This window comes from Anabrus simplex, chromosome 1 (genome assembly GCF_040414725.1).
Source record: "Anabrus simplex isolate iqAnaSimp1 chromosome 1, ASM4041472v1, whole genome shotgun sequence".
In the NCBI taxonomy this organism is placed as follows: Eukaryota; Metazoa; Arthropoda; class Insecta; order Orthoptera; family Tettigoniidae; genus Anabrus; species Anabrus simplex.
The window spans coordinates 502,714,178-502,731,921 of record NC_090265.1 but is presented as its reverse complement, the minus strand read 5'-3'; the positions used below and the strand labels follow the sequence as shown (position 1 = coordinate 502,731,921).

General features: G+C 37.9%; 1 protein-coding gene across 1 annotated transcript in view; it reads left to right on the top strand.

Annotated features, from left to right (window-relative positions):
• LOC137500930 (endocuticle structural protein SgAbd-6-like) overlaps window positions 1-17,744 on the top strand; it is a 34,887-nt gene that overhangs the window by 15,249 nt on the left and 1,894 nt on the right. The window contains exon 2 of the mRNA XM_068227688.1: window positions 334-452. Within this exon, the coding sequence (XP_068083789.1) occupies window positions 334-452 (119 nt within the window). The remainder of the gene's footprint in view (window positions 1-333; window positions 453-17,744) is intronic.

Here is a 17,744-nt window from a genome sequence, read left to right as displayed (position 1 = left end):
AATCATTCGGTATGAATTCGTGACGTTCGGAAATACCTGTTTGAATTATTATTTCTCAGATAAGTCAGAAATTTGATCATGCCCCCTAATTATTTCACTGTACGGACAAACATTTGTCGAGGTTGTCGACTGACAACATTCTTATGAACTACAGAGAATGGGTCAGATGTTATGAAACACCAAGGTCAATCCAATCACCCACTTTTATAATTTCAATACAATCTCTAAGAATCCCTTAACAACTTCCAACCTTTGCCTTGTTTTCCACCGTGACTTTCACATCAAAACTATTACTTTGTAGTTAATTTGAACACAGATTATTGCATTGTACAGCTGGTGAGCGTTCTGAGTGCCGTGACCTTGTGTTCCGCTGCGCCTCAATGGAATCCTCGGAACGCTTTTATCCTGAGTTCGCACAACACCTTCAATGGGCTTGGATCTTGGAATTGGGGGTGAGTATCTTATCTAAGGAGGTATTCTTGTAAAAAAAGAGCATGTTCTATATTTTATGGAATATACCGCACGTTTCCAGGGCTTCAGTGAATAATAATAATAATAATAATAATAATAATAATAATAATAATAATAATAATAATAATAATAATAATAATAATAAAAATAATAATAATAGTTATAATTCGTAAGTCCATTAACCGAATGGAAAGTGCATGATGAGATCTTCGAAGAACAACCCCAGAATCGAAGTCTCACAGTAACCGCGACTAGATTTTAGAGCAAACGGGCCGATGGTACGTCCTTAAACGAAATATTTACAAATATTTCAAATATAAGAGCAATACAACGTCACTACTAAAGTAGGAGCATTATACTTTTAAAGTTTTAAATTTTTACAAATATAAATAATATTAAACTGAGAAAATAACACTTACAAATACTAATATAGATAGTGCCGTAAAATTTAATATTAATTAGAAATATGAGGGATTTAAGTCTGTGAAATTAATCCTTCCAGAATTTGCATTCTGCACCAAATAATCCCATAATATTTGAGAGGCATTTCCCTCATTATTACTTCAACTATTCACACACATGGTTAAATACACTCATTAATTGATTGGTGAATTAATTATACACAATAAAAAAGGCACAGTTATAATTACATGTTATGTAATCATCATGACTTCATATTTATGAGTTGAAGTCCGCTGTATCATGATCTTCTGTGATCATGTCATTATATGATCACATGAATAAGGCAATGATCTAACTATGACAAGCACATCTCAAAATATCTGAAAGTCATTAAAATTCCTACTAATTAATATTATTATTATTTACAATTATGTAAATAATCGCATAGGCATATTTCGCCCGGATTATGAATAATACCATGGAATAATACAATACAGAAACAACGCTGAGCTTATGGACAACACATTGATGATAATATCATATCTCACATGTAATAATACACTTATCTGAAAATACACACATATAATATCACTTTTTTCTGCTAGTTGTTTTACGTCGCACCGACACAGATAGGTCTTACGGCGACGATGGGACAGGAAAGGGCTAGGAGTGGAAAGGAAGCGGCCGTGGCCTTAATTAAGGTACAGCCCCAGCATTTGCCTGGTGTGAAAATGGGAAACCACGGAAAACCTTTTCAGGGCTGCCGACAGTGAGGTTCGAACCTACTATCTCCCGAATACTGGATACTGGCCGCACTTAAGCGACTGCAGCTATCGAGCTCGGTAATATCACTTTTAATGTATACACAAATACAGTATATAGAAGAAGTGGTCCTTCCATCACCAAAATGACGGTGTTGATACTCGTCGCCCTCAGATGTGATCGGACCCGTGTATTCTTGTAGCTGGACGCATGTTTTTAAATCCCTAAATCGCATCAAATAAATGAAATAAAAGTTGGGAGGAATTCTCCCGTTTCCTAATATGTTAGTTCAATTACAACGATGACAATTAACTATTCTGTGTGTGAGTGTTTGTCGTATCTTACCAGAAACGAACAATCAGTCAACATCCCAAAAGTTGTGAAGCCTGCGGTCTGGTCATTCTCCTCAGACACCCTACCGTAAATCTTTGAGGCATATTCAGCTGGCACTTTCACTCAACGTTACGATAATCTGCACTGTCTCCCTTTCAACTCTGTTAAGGAAGGATATCTCTCTTCCCTCAACCACCTCGATATTAAAATTCGGATTAATGCAGCACCTTAGAGTACAAATCTAACACATTTTGTTCCCATATGGTTTTATTCAACCTCACTTTGTCGTCATTAATGTGGCATGACTCCTCACACTTTACATAAATTACCTCTGACACATCTCCATTTTGCTTCAAACTATCAATTGGCGACATATTATCTGAACATCGTTCACACTTTGACATTCCAAACACACACATATTTGCATAATATTTATTTATTCTTCCGGACATTTTAAAAAATTACATATTATATCCATGATCTAAAAATCATACTTACATCCGGTATTGTATCTTTAACTTCTAAAATACACTGTCTTACGCATGAAGTATAAAGTAGTCTACGTACTTTCTGAGGATACACAACGTCTCATCTCATGATAATAATTGAGATTATTTAAATGAATACTACTCCCGTTCATTATAATACTTCACGCAGAAAAAAATCAGTACTAAAATCTTTTTATTAACATGCATTAATCTTCCCAAGGGGTTAAACCAAATGCTGGTTTTTATACCAGTGAACAAATTCCTACTACATTAAACTAAGAAACTATATTCCCTTTGAAATAGCCTGCGAACATCATTTACATTTTACCTAATTAACATGCAAAATTTTACTTTGAAATGTACTTATCTATTGTGATCATTCTTCTCCGGGGTGGGCACATCCATGTGGACTTAGACTATCATCTCGACGTCTTCGATGTTGTGGAGTCTTGAATTCGTCTCTATGATGGAGTCCTCCATGTTGTAGATTTTGACCAGGGGTTGGATGGTCTTGAAAACTCCTGATGCACTATGACGAAGACTAGGTAGACAACTCGTAGATTCTCCTCTCAAAATCGACGATCACTCATGCATATATGCAATAACGAAAAATATGATTATAGTTGCGTTAATTATATGATACGCACCACAGTCAGGTATGCCAACCCGGTAACGATAATGTTCTGCAGTTTCGTTAGCCTGATCCTACAATTTGCATGTACAGTTATTAACACGTAAATGTTATTGAAGTATTGCGTACACACACTAGTACTGCGACTTGATATTAAGGATCTGAATTTTGCCTAGTTTACAATACCTCAACAATGTAAGACAACTCACTCAGCACGTTTATATATTCGGCAAATGATGCTCGTTTATTATTATTATTATTATTATTATTATTATTATTATTATAGGCGAATCATTATTTTCTCATTAAATTCTCCTTTCAACTCTATTGTCGTAATGTTGACTACGTATTCATGACACTTCACTATATTTGAGCAATTGTACTTCAATTGCGCCACACACACACACACACATTTATTTACACATATATAAAAGTAGCTGAGATACCACGCAGCTCGCTATAGGTAGATTATTCCTGGTTCACTATCTTCGATGAATACAACATAGTACGGAATATCGTAAATATACAAACTCTTCACAATCTGAGGCATATGAGTAATTTAAGGTATTTCACCACTTATATGTTACAAGCGTAACACTGCTCTACAAATGAAAATGTTGCACGACTTCACTTGACCGTGCGAAAAACGACACGTCTGAATGGTCCAAGAACACAGTAGATAATAGCTAGATAGTCGTCAATCCAACTTCTTTTATGCTGAAGAGGGTAAAAATCAAGGGTGTGAGGAAATCACGCCTACTTCTCGGACATCGTTCCGCTAATAACCGTTTGTCTGAATTGATTTGCATATCAAAAGATAGCTCTGACTTTCCATATCCTACTGATCGAATCTTATTCCTGTAAGATCGTAGGTTTGATCATAATCATCAAAGCGTCACCTAGCACATTTCAAATAGTTGACTACGCCTTAGCAAAATCCAACATAGGCTCGCCTGGCCAGACTCATGACGCACCCATACACATCGCGTAAGTGATGATACGTTAAGCAATTGGAATATGTTTTGCTGTCATAATTAACTAAAAATTATCGCATTATGACAAGCTCTTCCATATAAATATTCGGTGCGTATGTCACGAGTCATGTGATTAATATTATTATTCTCACCGTTGAAAATTTCGAAACAAGTTAAGGTTTTTGGCTGGCGTCACTGAATACACCAACAAATATTTAGGGAATTACGTTTCCCTAGGTTAACCCGACTTAATTAAGTACCTCCCACTGGCTGTCACTTAATATTTACCTCTTCTAACTCACTCCCACAAGAGAGAGAAAATTTCTAATTGCTGGCTAGTGTATTGCTATCAATAAACGGATTGAACTTTCTTGCTTAAAATGAAGATTTCTACAACTTTGGTCCTATGACTTTTTGTCGAATCTCGACCCCTTCTACCTTAGATTGAGCTTCATTTCCCCGATTTTGGTCAATATTGTTAATTTTCTATAAATTATCTTACTCATTCACACACTCATAAGACAGATAGATGCACAAAATTCAGCACGCTCCTAGGCACGGTCATTGGCCATATGCAGACCGACTTGCATTATTCTAGCTGTCTTGAATGCATAGGAAAATGGAAGGAATATATGGAAACACTAATCAAATTTCAGTCTAATTTAAGATTCCTAAGCAATTTATGGTGAAAACATGGAGATACGGCAAAAACTCAAATAACCAAAATTCTGGGCCGTTTCATCGTCGACCTGCCTGCCAAATATCGAGACTGTAGCTGTGTGCAATGTTGACAAAATTATTTTTCAACTGGTGTTAAGCGGACGATATTTGCTTTGCTAGTTGCTTTACGTCGCACCGACACAGATAGGTCTTTTTGGCGACGATGGGACAGGAAAGGGCTAGGAGTGGGAAGGAAGCGGCCGTGGCCTTAATTAAGGTACAGCCCCAGCATTTGCCTGGTGTGAAATTGGGGAAACCACGGAAAACCATTTTCAGGGCTGCCGACAGTGGGATTCGAACCTACTATCTCCCGAATACTGGACGATATTTGATATGGATCGAAGAGTTCACCTCTTTCTATGGTATAAATATGCGAGATACGAGAAAATGCTTAAGATTAATGTAGGCGACTAAAAGGCACGTTTGATGGCGCAATCCGAACCTCGATACGACTTACCGGTTGGCCGCAATAAATTTTCAAATGAAAGTCTGCAGTATTTAGCGTGCACATTGCCTGGCTATCTTATCTCTATTATATAAAGCCGTACGGCACACTCACTGACAGACGTAAATGTATGACCACTTCCAGATGAGGTAGAAACGTTAAATTTAGCAATTTTACAGCTATTAGCGTGTAAGCTACGGAAAAGTTCCCAAAAAATTCCAATTTTTAATTTTTGACCCCTCCCCCTAAACAAAAATGGCGGACGCAATGATGCAGTACCCTACAATATCAAAATTTTCAAAAATCTAGCTCCTACCCTGTAACTGACGTAAAAATTGCAAGAAGTTCAAATATTTAATATTTTACCCATTCAAAAATTCGAAATATTAAGCCAAATCTAGTGATGGAGCAGACTTTCGTTTCAAACTATCTTGTGCCTGAACGGTAATTGCTATCAATAAAAGGATTGCACTTTCGCTTCCTACAATTAATAAATCTACAACTTTGGTCCTATGACTTTATGACGTATCTCGACCCCTTATACCTCAGATTGAGCTTCATTTTCCCGGTTTTGGAAAATTTTGTTAAATTTCCATAAATTATTTTATTCATTCACACAATAATAAGACAGATAGATGCACGAAATTCAGCACGCTCCTTGGCATGGTCATTGGCCATATGCAGACCGACTTTCATTATTCTAGCTGCCTGGAATGTATAGAAAAATGGAAGGAATATATGGAAACACTAATCAAATTTCAGCCTAATTTAAGGTTCCTGAACAATTTATGGTGAATCTCATGCGGATACGGCAAAACCTCAAATGACCAGAATTCTAGGCCGTTTTCTCTTTGACCTGCCTGTCAAGTATCAAGACTGTAGTTGTCTGCAACTTTGGCAAAATTATTTTTCAACTGGTGTTAAGCGGACGAAATTTGATACGGATCGAAATGTTCACCTCTTTCTATGGTATAACTAGGCGAGATAGGAGAAAATGCCTAAATTAGTAATGTACACGACTAAGAGGGACGTCTGATGGCGCAATCTGTACCTCGATACGACTTACCGTTTGGCCGCAATAAATTTTCAAATGAAAGTCTGCACTATTTAGAGTGCACATTGCCTGGCTCTATCTTATCTCTATTATATAAAGCCGTACGCCTGACTCACTGATTGACATAAATGATTGACTACTTCAAGATGAGATAGAAACGAGAAAATTTGGCAAAGTTACAGCTATTAGTGTGTATGCTACGGAAAAGTTCCAAAAAAGACCTATTTTTAATTTTTGCCCCTCTCCTCCAACCCAAATGGAGGACGCCATGTAGCAATACCACACAATATTAAAATTTGGCAAAAATCTAGCTCCTACCCTGTAACTGACGTACAAATTGCAAGAAGTTCAAATATTTAATATATTAATCATTAAAAATTTCGAAATATTAAGCCAAATTTAATGACGATGCAGCTTTTCGTTTCGAGCTATCTTGTGGCTAAACGGTAATTGCTATCAATGAACGGATTGCACTTTTCGACTTCAAAAATTAAGAGATCTACAACCTTGGCCCTGTAACTTTTTGTCTATCTCGACCCCTTCTACCTCAGATTGAGCTTCATTTTCCCGGTTTTGGAAAATTATGTTAAATTTCCATAAATTATTTAACTTATTCACACTCATAAGAGAGATACATGCACAAAATACAGCACGCTCCTTGGCACGACCATTGGCCATATGTACACCGACTTTCATTTTTCTAGCTGCCTTGAATGTATAGGAAAACGGAACGAATATGTGGAAACACTAATCAAATTTCAGCCTAATTTGTGATTCCTAAGCAATTTATCGTGAATCCCATAGGGATACGGCAAAACCTCAAATAACCGAAATTCTAGGTCGTTTCATCGTCAACCTGCCTGCCAAGGTTCAAGAGTGTAGCTGTCTGCTAAGGTCGCAAAATGATTGTTCAACTGGTGAAAAGCGGACGAAATTTGATATTGATCGAAACGTCCAACTCTTTCTATGGTATAATTATGCGAGATGGGCGAAAATTCCTAAGACAGTAATGTAAACGACTAAATGTGTCGTCTGATGGCGCAATCCGTATATCGATACAATGTACCGTTTGGCCGCAATAAATTTCCAAATGAAAGCCTGCACTATTTAGCGTGCATATTGCCTGCCTCTATTTTATATATAGGCACCGTTCATGTCGTTCTAGCGGCCGGACGGGGAACAACACTTGAGGCAGACTCCAGACTCGCATTAGCTGTTCTGGTATGACTGAGCGTGTAGTTACTCCGATGATAATGGCAGAGAAAAGGAGATCAAGTAAACGCAATTGTTGTGTTGTCGGATGTTCCAATACTTATGCAAATACGGGAAGTGAAGTACAATTTTATTGTTTTCCAAAACGAGCGATAGAAGTGGACCGAAGGAGGCGATGGATACAAGCAGTTAACCGAAAGAAATAAGTAGGCCTACACATACGTACTGCACATGTTTGCAATAAGTTCAATTGATCCGATTTAATTTAATTTTGGTTTTAGTTTTTAGCACTGATGGGTCAGTTTGGCAACTTAAGACTTACTCAAGAATATGTAGTGCACATTTCATCGGAAACAGAAGATCTGGACATCCACTAAGTCCAGCCTATGTTCCGACAATATTTCCGGATGAATACAAGAAGAGAAATGTGTCGCTGGGACCCAGATTACAGCACGTTCACAGAAAACTCAAGCGATTTAAAAAGGAAGAATCAGATGTAAATTTTTCAAGTACAGTTTTCCCAAGTAACATAACCAAGGATGCATCCGTGGGAACAGATGCATTTGATTTTCATTGTTCAGACTTCATGTTTTCTTGTTCAAAAAATGAAACCGACCTAAATACACAAGCATGTATTCCACTTAATTTCGGTCTGGGAGGGGACATTACGAAACATGATAAAATGTGTGGAACGGAAGACGACCATGCAGACATCAAGGGTCCAGGTTTTCAAGGCTACAGTTCCATACACAAATGCGTGATTTAACAGGTGTAAATTTCAACGTCTCTCTCTTGCTACTTGCGTTATTACCAAACTGTAACATTTCGAAATTATGTGAAGAAACCACATTATTGATTTTCCTAGTGAAAATGAAAACCGGACTGTCCAATTATTCTTTGAGAGTGCTATTCGGTGTTCACGGGACAACAATTTCACGTATTTTTACGACCGTGCTTATGCAACTGGCACTGCGTACGAAACATTTCATATTCTACCTAGTAAGGAAAGTGTTCAAGAAGCAATGCCTCCAGCATTTAAGAGAAATTGCCGTAATAGTCGAGTCATTATTGACTGTACGGAATTTGGGGTTGAACAGCCTTCCCAAATAGATCAGAGAATGTATTTCTATTCTCAATACAAGAGTTGCTAAACTGCAAAAGTTTTAATTGCAATCACGCCTAGTGGTATGATCGCCTTAAATCTAAATGTTACGGTGGAAGGGTTAGCGACTCATCCATAAGAACCGACAGTGGTTTATTACCTTTCCTTCAACATGGCGATGAGGTCATGGCTGATAAAGTATTTCCTGGCATCAGAACTAACTTATCTGGCCGCAGTGTCGTAATCGTGACACCACCGTTCTTACATGACAGCTGAGGAGTACTTACAATATTGATAGTGTTAGAATTCACGTAGAATGGTGTAGTTAAAGAATCAAAATATACATTATATTACAACAATTGCCAACAGAACTTTTTCTACACGTGGATGACATCGTGCATATATGTTGTGTATTAACGAATTTGCAATCTTTAATAATTAAAGAATAGTTTGAAAATTGTCTTACCATCAGTTTGTTTTATATACTCTTTGTTTATAATTTGATCTGTTCAACGTTCAACAAGCAAGAATTGACAAATAAATTCTTTATTATTATTATTATTATTATTATTATTATTATTATTATTATTAGGAATAACACTAATTTTTGGCAAGTAATTATTTTGGTGGGAAATTCCTCGACATACCTATTGTCTTGATTAATAGGTATTCTCAACTGTTGTGCTTTGCTATATACATATAAATCACATTTTCCCAAGCCAGTTACGTACATCAGTACAATATGACTTGTCTTTAACTGTATGTTATTTTGCTCGTCAAAGTAAAGATAACGTACTCGCACACATCCCGACTCATTGGTTTAGCTTTACAAGAAGATGGACACTTAACTTCTAACACTCTGTCAGCTACATTTCCTTTGAGAACTATGCCATCTGGAGATCCATAAATCCAACGTTGTTTCTTGTGGATTATTAACCCACACCGAATAGCACCATTACCAAATGAACGTCCATAGCATTCTATTGCTTCAATTTCCATTTCACTTCCGTAAGAAAGAGTGTTCAATGCAGCTCCCCCAATTAGAGATTCAGTTACAAATGCGAGAGCAAACGTATCGAAGTTATGACATTGTCGCCTAGTTTTGATCCGATGTGCTTTCGTGCTAGCAGATATTCTTATCTTTCTTTCTTGAAACCATCGAGAGCTTCCTGACTGGGATAATGTCCGGGGAGATTTTAATTATATGATCGGTATCAACCTACACTTAGCTGGCAAAAAGCAGTTCGTCACTCACATTGCGAAATGTGTAATTGTGTGGCAGGCGCACGTCGTTAGAGACTTGTAATAGCTGAGTCACAATTTCCTCACATTTTTCTCTCTTCACATCATTCACTACCCTGTCTATCAATGAGCTGACTACGGCCCTGCACGATTGTTCGATTTCGGTACTTGCTTCTGCTCGAAGCATTGTACGAAGACTGCAAGGGAACAGTTTTAAAATATCCGCAGTTAATTCGAAGGGGGGAAGAGATGTCTCCAAAGTCGTTTTACCGATCAGTTCTTCTACGCGTTTGCCTTTTCTATATTTTTCTGTTGACACAGTTTTCGGGCTCGGTTTTCCTCATTGCTGCGGACGGACTGTTTTGGAGACTACACTTTCATTATTTATATAATACACTACCGCTGCTACGTGTTTGCAAGTTCCTCTGGCGCCGGCAAGTCAGGAATATTCGCTGGTAGAAACATTACGATTCTGGTCAACCTGAACACAAAATAAAAATGCGTACAACTTAGCAAACATGCATTAAGTAATCCTTACTAAATAAACTTTATAAATTGTTACCTAACTACAACTTGCCTACCTCAAGTTTCACGATATAGGGCGGCAAAGTGACAGACGTTTGCGGTAACTTTTCCTGTGATGTATCCGAAACCATTCGAAATTAACTCTTCAACGCCGTTCACGTGGCCACTGACAACCGGGTTTCTTCCTTTATCGCATGATGATTCGCTTAGATCCCCGAATTGTATTGCTTTAAACCCGAAATTTGTTCGAATGTCACACATGTTGTACTGAGACTCTTGCACTACGCTTCACCTCTTGTTTCAGAACGGGCCACTATGTAGCGCTAGTAGTAGCATTTCGATCTATCTGCACGGTGCCTATATATAAAGACGGTTGGCTCACTCATTGACATAAATGTTCACCCACTTCGGCATGAGCTAGAAACTTGAAATTGGGCATTGTGATACATATTAGCCTGCAACCTTTGAAATATTTCAAAAAATTCAAATTTTTAATTTTTGCACTCCTCCCCGAAAAAATGGCGAACACCATGATACAGTTCCCTACAAAATTAAAATTTGGCAAAGTTCTATATCCTAGCCTGTAACCGACTTAGAAATTGCAAGAAGAGCAAATATTTAATATTTAACCCACTAAACATTTCGAAATATACGCCATATTTAATGATGGTGCAGACTTTCATTTTGAGCTATTTTGTGGCTGAAAAGGTAATTGCTATGAATGAACGGATTGCACTTCCGTTTCCCAAAATTAAGAGATCACAACTTTGGTCCTATAACTTTTTGTCACATCTCGACCCCTTCTACCTCAGATTGAATTCATTTTCACGGTTTTCGAAAATTTTGTTAAATTCCCATAAATTATTTTACTGATTCACATACTCATAAGACAGATAGATGCACGAAATTCAGCACGCTTCTTGGCACGGTCATTGGCCATATGCAGTCCGACTTTCATTATTCTAGCTGCCTTGAATTTATAGGAAACTGGAATGAATATATGGAAACACTAATCAAATTTCGGCCTAATTTATGCTTCCTAAGCAATTTATGGTGAATCCCATGGAGATACGGCAAAACCTCAAATAACCAAAATTGTAGGTTGTTTCATCGTCGACCTGCCTGCCGAGTTTCAAGACTGTAGCTGTCTGCCCAGTTGGCAAAAAAAAAATTTCAACTGGTGTTATGCGGAAAAAAATCGATATGGATCGAAATGTTCACCTCCTTCTATGGTATAAATAGGCGAGATACGAGAAAATGCCTCAGGCAGTACTGTAGGCGACTAAAAGGGACGTCTGATGGCACAATCCATACCTCGATATGACTTAGCGTTTGGCCGCAATACATTTCTAAATGAATGTCTGCACTATTTAGCGTGCATATTGCCTGGCTCTATCTTATCTTTCTTAAATATCTAAAGCCACAAAGCTAACTGACTGACTGATTCACTGACTGACATTAATGTTTGCCGACTTCCAAGTCATCTAGGAACTTGAAATTCGGCAGTCTGATAGCTATTAGATTGCAACACAAGAAAAAGTTCCAAAAAGTTCACATTTTTTATATTTACACACGCCCCGCCCCCCTCCGCCCAATCAAAATGTCGGACTTAAATTTAGGGTTAGACCCTTCCAGGTGAAGCAGGAAATTAAAATTTGGCAATCTGATAGGTATTAGGCTGTAACCCAAGAAAAATTCCAAAAAGTGCAAATTTTTCATATTTAGCCCCCCCCCCCCGAATTAAAATATCGGACACAAATTTCGGGTTAGACCATTCCAGATGGGCTAGGAACTTGAAATTCGGTAATCTGATAGCTATTATGAAGTAACACAAGGAAACATTCTTAAAAATCGAAATTTTTAATATTATGCCCCCCGACCGAATCAAAATATCGGACTCAAATTTCAGGTTAGGCCTTTCCAGATGGGCTAGGAACTTGAAATTCGGCAATCTGATAGCTATTCGGCTGTAACGCAAGGAAAAATTCCCAAAAGTTTTATTTTTTTTTATTTTTTGCACTCTTCCCCGAACTAAATGGCGAACGCCATGATGCAGACCACTACAAAATTAAAATTTGACAAAGTTCTAGATCCTAGCTTGTAACCGATGTAGAAATTGCAAGAAGAACATTTATTTAATATTTAACCCATTAAAAAGGTCGAAATATTAAGCCAAATTTAATGACGGTTCAGACTTTCGTTTCGAGCTATTTTGTGGCTGAACGGTAATTGCTATTAATGAACAGATTGCACTTTCGCATCCTAAAATTACGACATCTATACTTTGTTCCTGTATTTTTTTATTTTTTTTAATTTTTTTTGTCGTATCTCGACCCCTTCTACCTCAGATTGAGCTTCATTTTCCCGATTTTGGAAAATTTTGTTGAATTTCCATAAATTATTTTACTTATTCACATAATCATAAGACAGATAGATGCACGAAATTCAGAACTCTTTTCGCATGGTCATTGGCCATATGCAGACCGACTTTCATTATTCTAGCTGCCTTGAATGTACAAGAAAATGGAAGGAATGTATGGAAACACTAAATCATATTTCAGCCTAATTTATGGTTACTAAGGAATTTATGGTGAATCCCATGGAGATATAGTAAAATACAAATAACTAAAATTCTAGGTCGTTTCATCGTCGACCTGCCTGCCAAGTTTCAAGACTGTAACTGTCTGCTAAGTTGGCAAAATTATTTTTCGACTGGTGTTAAGAGGACGAAATTTGATATGGATCGAAATGTTCACGCCTTTCTATGGTATAAATAGGCGAGATAAGAGAAAATGCCTCAGACAGTGCTGCAGATGACTAAATGGGTCGTCTGATGGCGAAATCAGTACCTCGATATGACTTAGCGTTAGGCCGTAATAAATTTCCAAATTAATGTCCGCACTATTTAGCGTGCACATTGCCCGCCTCCATCTTATATGTAGGTACCTATTATATAAAGCCACAAGGCTAACTCACTCACTCACTCACTCACTCACTCACCCACTCACTGACATTAATGTTTGTCCACTTCCAGATGAGCTAGGAACTTGAAATTAGGCAATCTGATAGCTATTAAGCTGCAACCCAAGGAAAAATTTGAAAAAGATCAAATTTTTCATATTTAGCCCCCCACAAATTCCCAATCAAAATACTGGACTCCAATTTCATGTTAGAGCCTTCCAGATGTGCTAGGAACTAGAAATTCGACAGTCTGATAGCTATTAGGCTGTAACACAATGGAAAATTCCCAAAAGTGTGAGTTTTTAATTTTTGCCCCCCACCCCGCAATCAAAATGGCGGACGCCATGATTCGGTGCCCTACAATATTAAAATTTGGCAAAGATCTAGCTCCTATCCTGTAACTGACGTAGAAATTGCATTAAAAAATCAAACTATTTAGCCAAATTTAATGACGGTGCAGACATTCGATTCTAGCTATCTTGTGCCTGAACGGTAATTGCCATCAATGAATGTCATTTTCGGCTCCTAAAATTAAGAGATCTACAACTTTGGTCCTATGACTTTATGCCGCATGTCGGGCCCTTCTACCTCAGATTGAGCTTCATGTTCCCGGTTTTGGAAAATTGTATTAAATTTCCATAAATTATTTTACTTATTCAGACACTCATACGACAGATAGATGCACTAAATTCAGCACGCTCCTTGGCACAATCATTGTCCATATGTAGACCGACTTTCATTATTCTAGCTGCCTTTAATGTATAGGAAAACGCAACGAATGTGTGGAAACACTAATCAAATATCAGCCTAATTTATGTTTCCTAAGCAATTTATGGCGAATCCCATGGAAATATGGCAAAACCACAAACAATCAAAATTCTAGGTCGTTTCATCGTCGACCTTCCTGACAAATTTCAAGACCGTAGCTGTCTGCTAAGCTGGAAAAATTATTTTTCAACTCGTGTTAAGCGGACCAAATTTTATATGGATAGAAACGTTCACCTCCTTGTATGGTATAAATAGGCGACATACGAGAAAATGCCTAAGACAGTACTGTAGGTGACTAAAAGGGATGTCTGATGGCGCAATCCGTACCTCAATACAACGTACCGTTTGGCCGCAATAAATTTCCAAATGAAAGTCTGCACTATTTAGCTTGCACATTGCCTGGCTCTATCATATCTTTCTTTAATATATAAAGCTACAAGGCTAACTGACTCACTCACTCACTCACTCACTCACTGACATTATCGTTCGCCCACTTTCACGTGAGCTAGGAACTTGAAATTCGGCAATCTGATAGCTATTAGGGTGCAACCCAAGGAAAAATTCCAAAAAGTTAAAAACAAAAATTGGCCGTCTCAAATTTTGGGTTTGAAGCTTCCAGATGAGCTAGGAACTTGAAATTCGGCAGTGTGATAGCTATTAGGCTGTAAACCCAGCAAAAGTTCCAAAAAATTAAAATTTGTCATATTTAACCCCCACCTACCGAATCAAATTATCGGACTCAAATTTCGGGTTAGACCATTCCAGATAGGCTTGGAACTTGAAATGTGGCAACATTATAGCTACTAGCCTTCAAGTACAAAGCCAAAAGGCTAACTGACTGGCATTAATATTTACCCACTTCGGCATCAGCTAGAAACCTGAAATTTGGCAATGTGGTATCTATTAGACTGCAACCTAGGGAAAAATTCAAAAAAAAAATACTTTTTAAATATATTTTGCCCCTCCTCCAAACAAAATGGTGGACGCCATGATGCAGTGCCCTGCAAAATTTAAAATTTGATAAAGTTCTAGCTCCTAGCCCGTAACTCACGTAGAAATTGCAAGGAGTCCAAATATTTGATATTTTACCCATTAAAAAAATTCGAAATATAAAGCCAAATTTAATGACGGTGCAGACTTTCGTTACGAGATATCTTGTGACTGAACGGTAATTGCTATCAATAAAGTACCGAGCTCGATAGCTGCAGTCGCTTAAGTGCGGCCAGTATCCAGTATTCGGAAGATAGTAAGTTCGAACCCCACTATCGGCAGCCCTGAAAATGGTTCTCAGTGGTTTCCCATTTTCACACCAGGCAAATGTTGGGGATGTACCTTAATTAAGGCCACGTAGGCTTCCTTCCCACTCCTAGCCCTTTCCTGTCCCATGGTCGCAATAAGACCTATCTGTGTCGGTGGGACGTAAAGCAACTAAAGCAACTAGATATAAATAAACGGACTGTACTTTCGTTTCGTAAAATGAAGAGATCTACAACTTTGGTCCTACGACTTTTTGTCGTATCTCGACCCCTTCTACCTCAGATTGAGCTTCATTTTTCCGGTTTCGGTCAATTTTGTTAAATTTTCATAATTTATTTTACTGAATCGCACACTCATAAGACAGAAATTCAGCACCGTCCGTTGCACGATCATTGGCCATCCGTAGAACGACTTTCTTCATTCTAGCTGCCTTGAATGTATTGGAAAATGGAAGGAACATGTGGAAACACTAATCAAATTTCAGCCTAATTTATGTTTCTTAAGCAATTTCTGGTGAAGCACATGAAGATACGGTAAAAACTCAAATAACCAGAATTCTAGGTCGTTTCATCGTAGATCTGCCTGCCAAGTTTCAAGACATGTAACTGTCTTCTAAGTTGGAAAAATAATTGTTCAACTTGTGAAAAGCGGACGAAATTTGACATGGAACGAAACGTTCCCTTCTTTCTATGGTATAAATAGCATAGGTACAACAACATGTATAAGACAATTATATAGGCGACTAAAAGGGTCGTCTGATACCTCAATCCGTTTCTCGATACGACCTACCGTTTGCAGCAATAAATTTCCAAATGAAAGTCTTCCCTATTTAGCGTGCACATTCTCTGGCCCTATCGGCAATCAAATAACTATTAGGCTGTAACCCAGTGAAAAATTCGAATAAGTTTAATTTTTTACTTTTACCCCTCCCCGCCAAACAAAACGGCGGACGCAATTTCCGGGTGCACCAGAAAATTGAAGTCTGGCAAAATTATAGTTGTTACACTGTAACCTTTAACTTTTACCTCTGAAAAATTACGAAATATTCAGGCTAATTGCATGTCGATGCAGACCTTCGTTTCGAAGTAATTTCTGCCTAAGCAGTAGTTCCAAAACTTGATAGCACTTTCTGTCCCTGGAATGAAGAGATCTATAAATTTAGTCCTATGAAAATTTCAAGACTGTATCTGACTATTAAGTGAATAAAATAATTTTTCTACTTATGAAGTTTGCCCCAGATCGAAAAGGTTACTCCTATCCATACAATAAATCGCCAATATACGAGAAAATATATTAGCACCAAACATGCCCGCCAGTGAAAGGTCCGTCCGTTGGCGCAGTCCGTTTGTCGATGTGACATACCGTTTCGCCACAGTCTATTTCGAAATGTCCATTTGTAATGTGGAGTACCCGGGGGTTTGGTGGCGGAGCCCCCAACGAGCGAAAGCGAGTTACTATATATAAAAATGGATGTATCGTGTGGGTAAAAGACACATCTTCTCCTAAACCACTGGAGCAATTTCAACCAAACTTGACACACTTATGACTTACTCTCTGGAGACCAGCATAGTGGGGGTAATCCATCCGTAGCACACTCAGGGTGAAGGGTCAGGGGATTTAGGTAGAAAATAATCGGAAATATTGTCGAACCCATAGTTTTCGGGGTCGCTGTGATGAATAGTGACACTCCCGATTTAAAAAAGGCAAAGTTCAGCAACTTTTGGGGCGGGGGCGAGACTGAATTGAGATATTAAAATAATCTAAAATAGTGTCGAATCCATAGTTTACGAGGTCACTGAGATGAACAGTAACACTCCCGATTTTTTTAAACTCAAAGTTTAGTCTCCTTGAGTGGGGAGGGGGGATTGAGATGAAAATATAATCGAAAATAGTGTTGAATCCATAGTTTTCTGGGTCGATGAGATGAATAGTAGTATTCCGGATATTTTAGTCTATGTACAGGCCCTCATTAGCATAGTGGTTGAGAATAGGTGAAAAGAAAATTGTCGAAAATGACCGAGAAATTGGAGGTATGTATGTTCCAGTGTGGCTATCAACCAAAATTGTTACACGTATGACTTACTACCTTGAAAATATACCGTGGGAGTAAGGCGCCCCTAGAAACACTAGAGAAGGGGGTGAAATATAATCCATATTAATAAACGGAAGTCAGTTTGGAGCGATCTAGATATACTACATATACAAATTAAGGTATAAAAATGAAAACAGACGTGAATTTATGAGACACTTTCAGGAATCTTAGAAATATAAAACTTGGTACCAGAAAAGCTGATGACTTCAGGATCAATAGAAGAATCGAAAATTCTCTGAAGGGGACACGCTGGGAGTTTCAAATTTGCATAAGAATGCAGCCGGATATTTATCCAAAACAATACG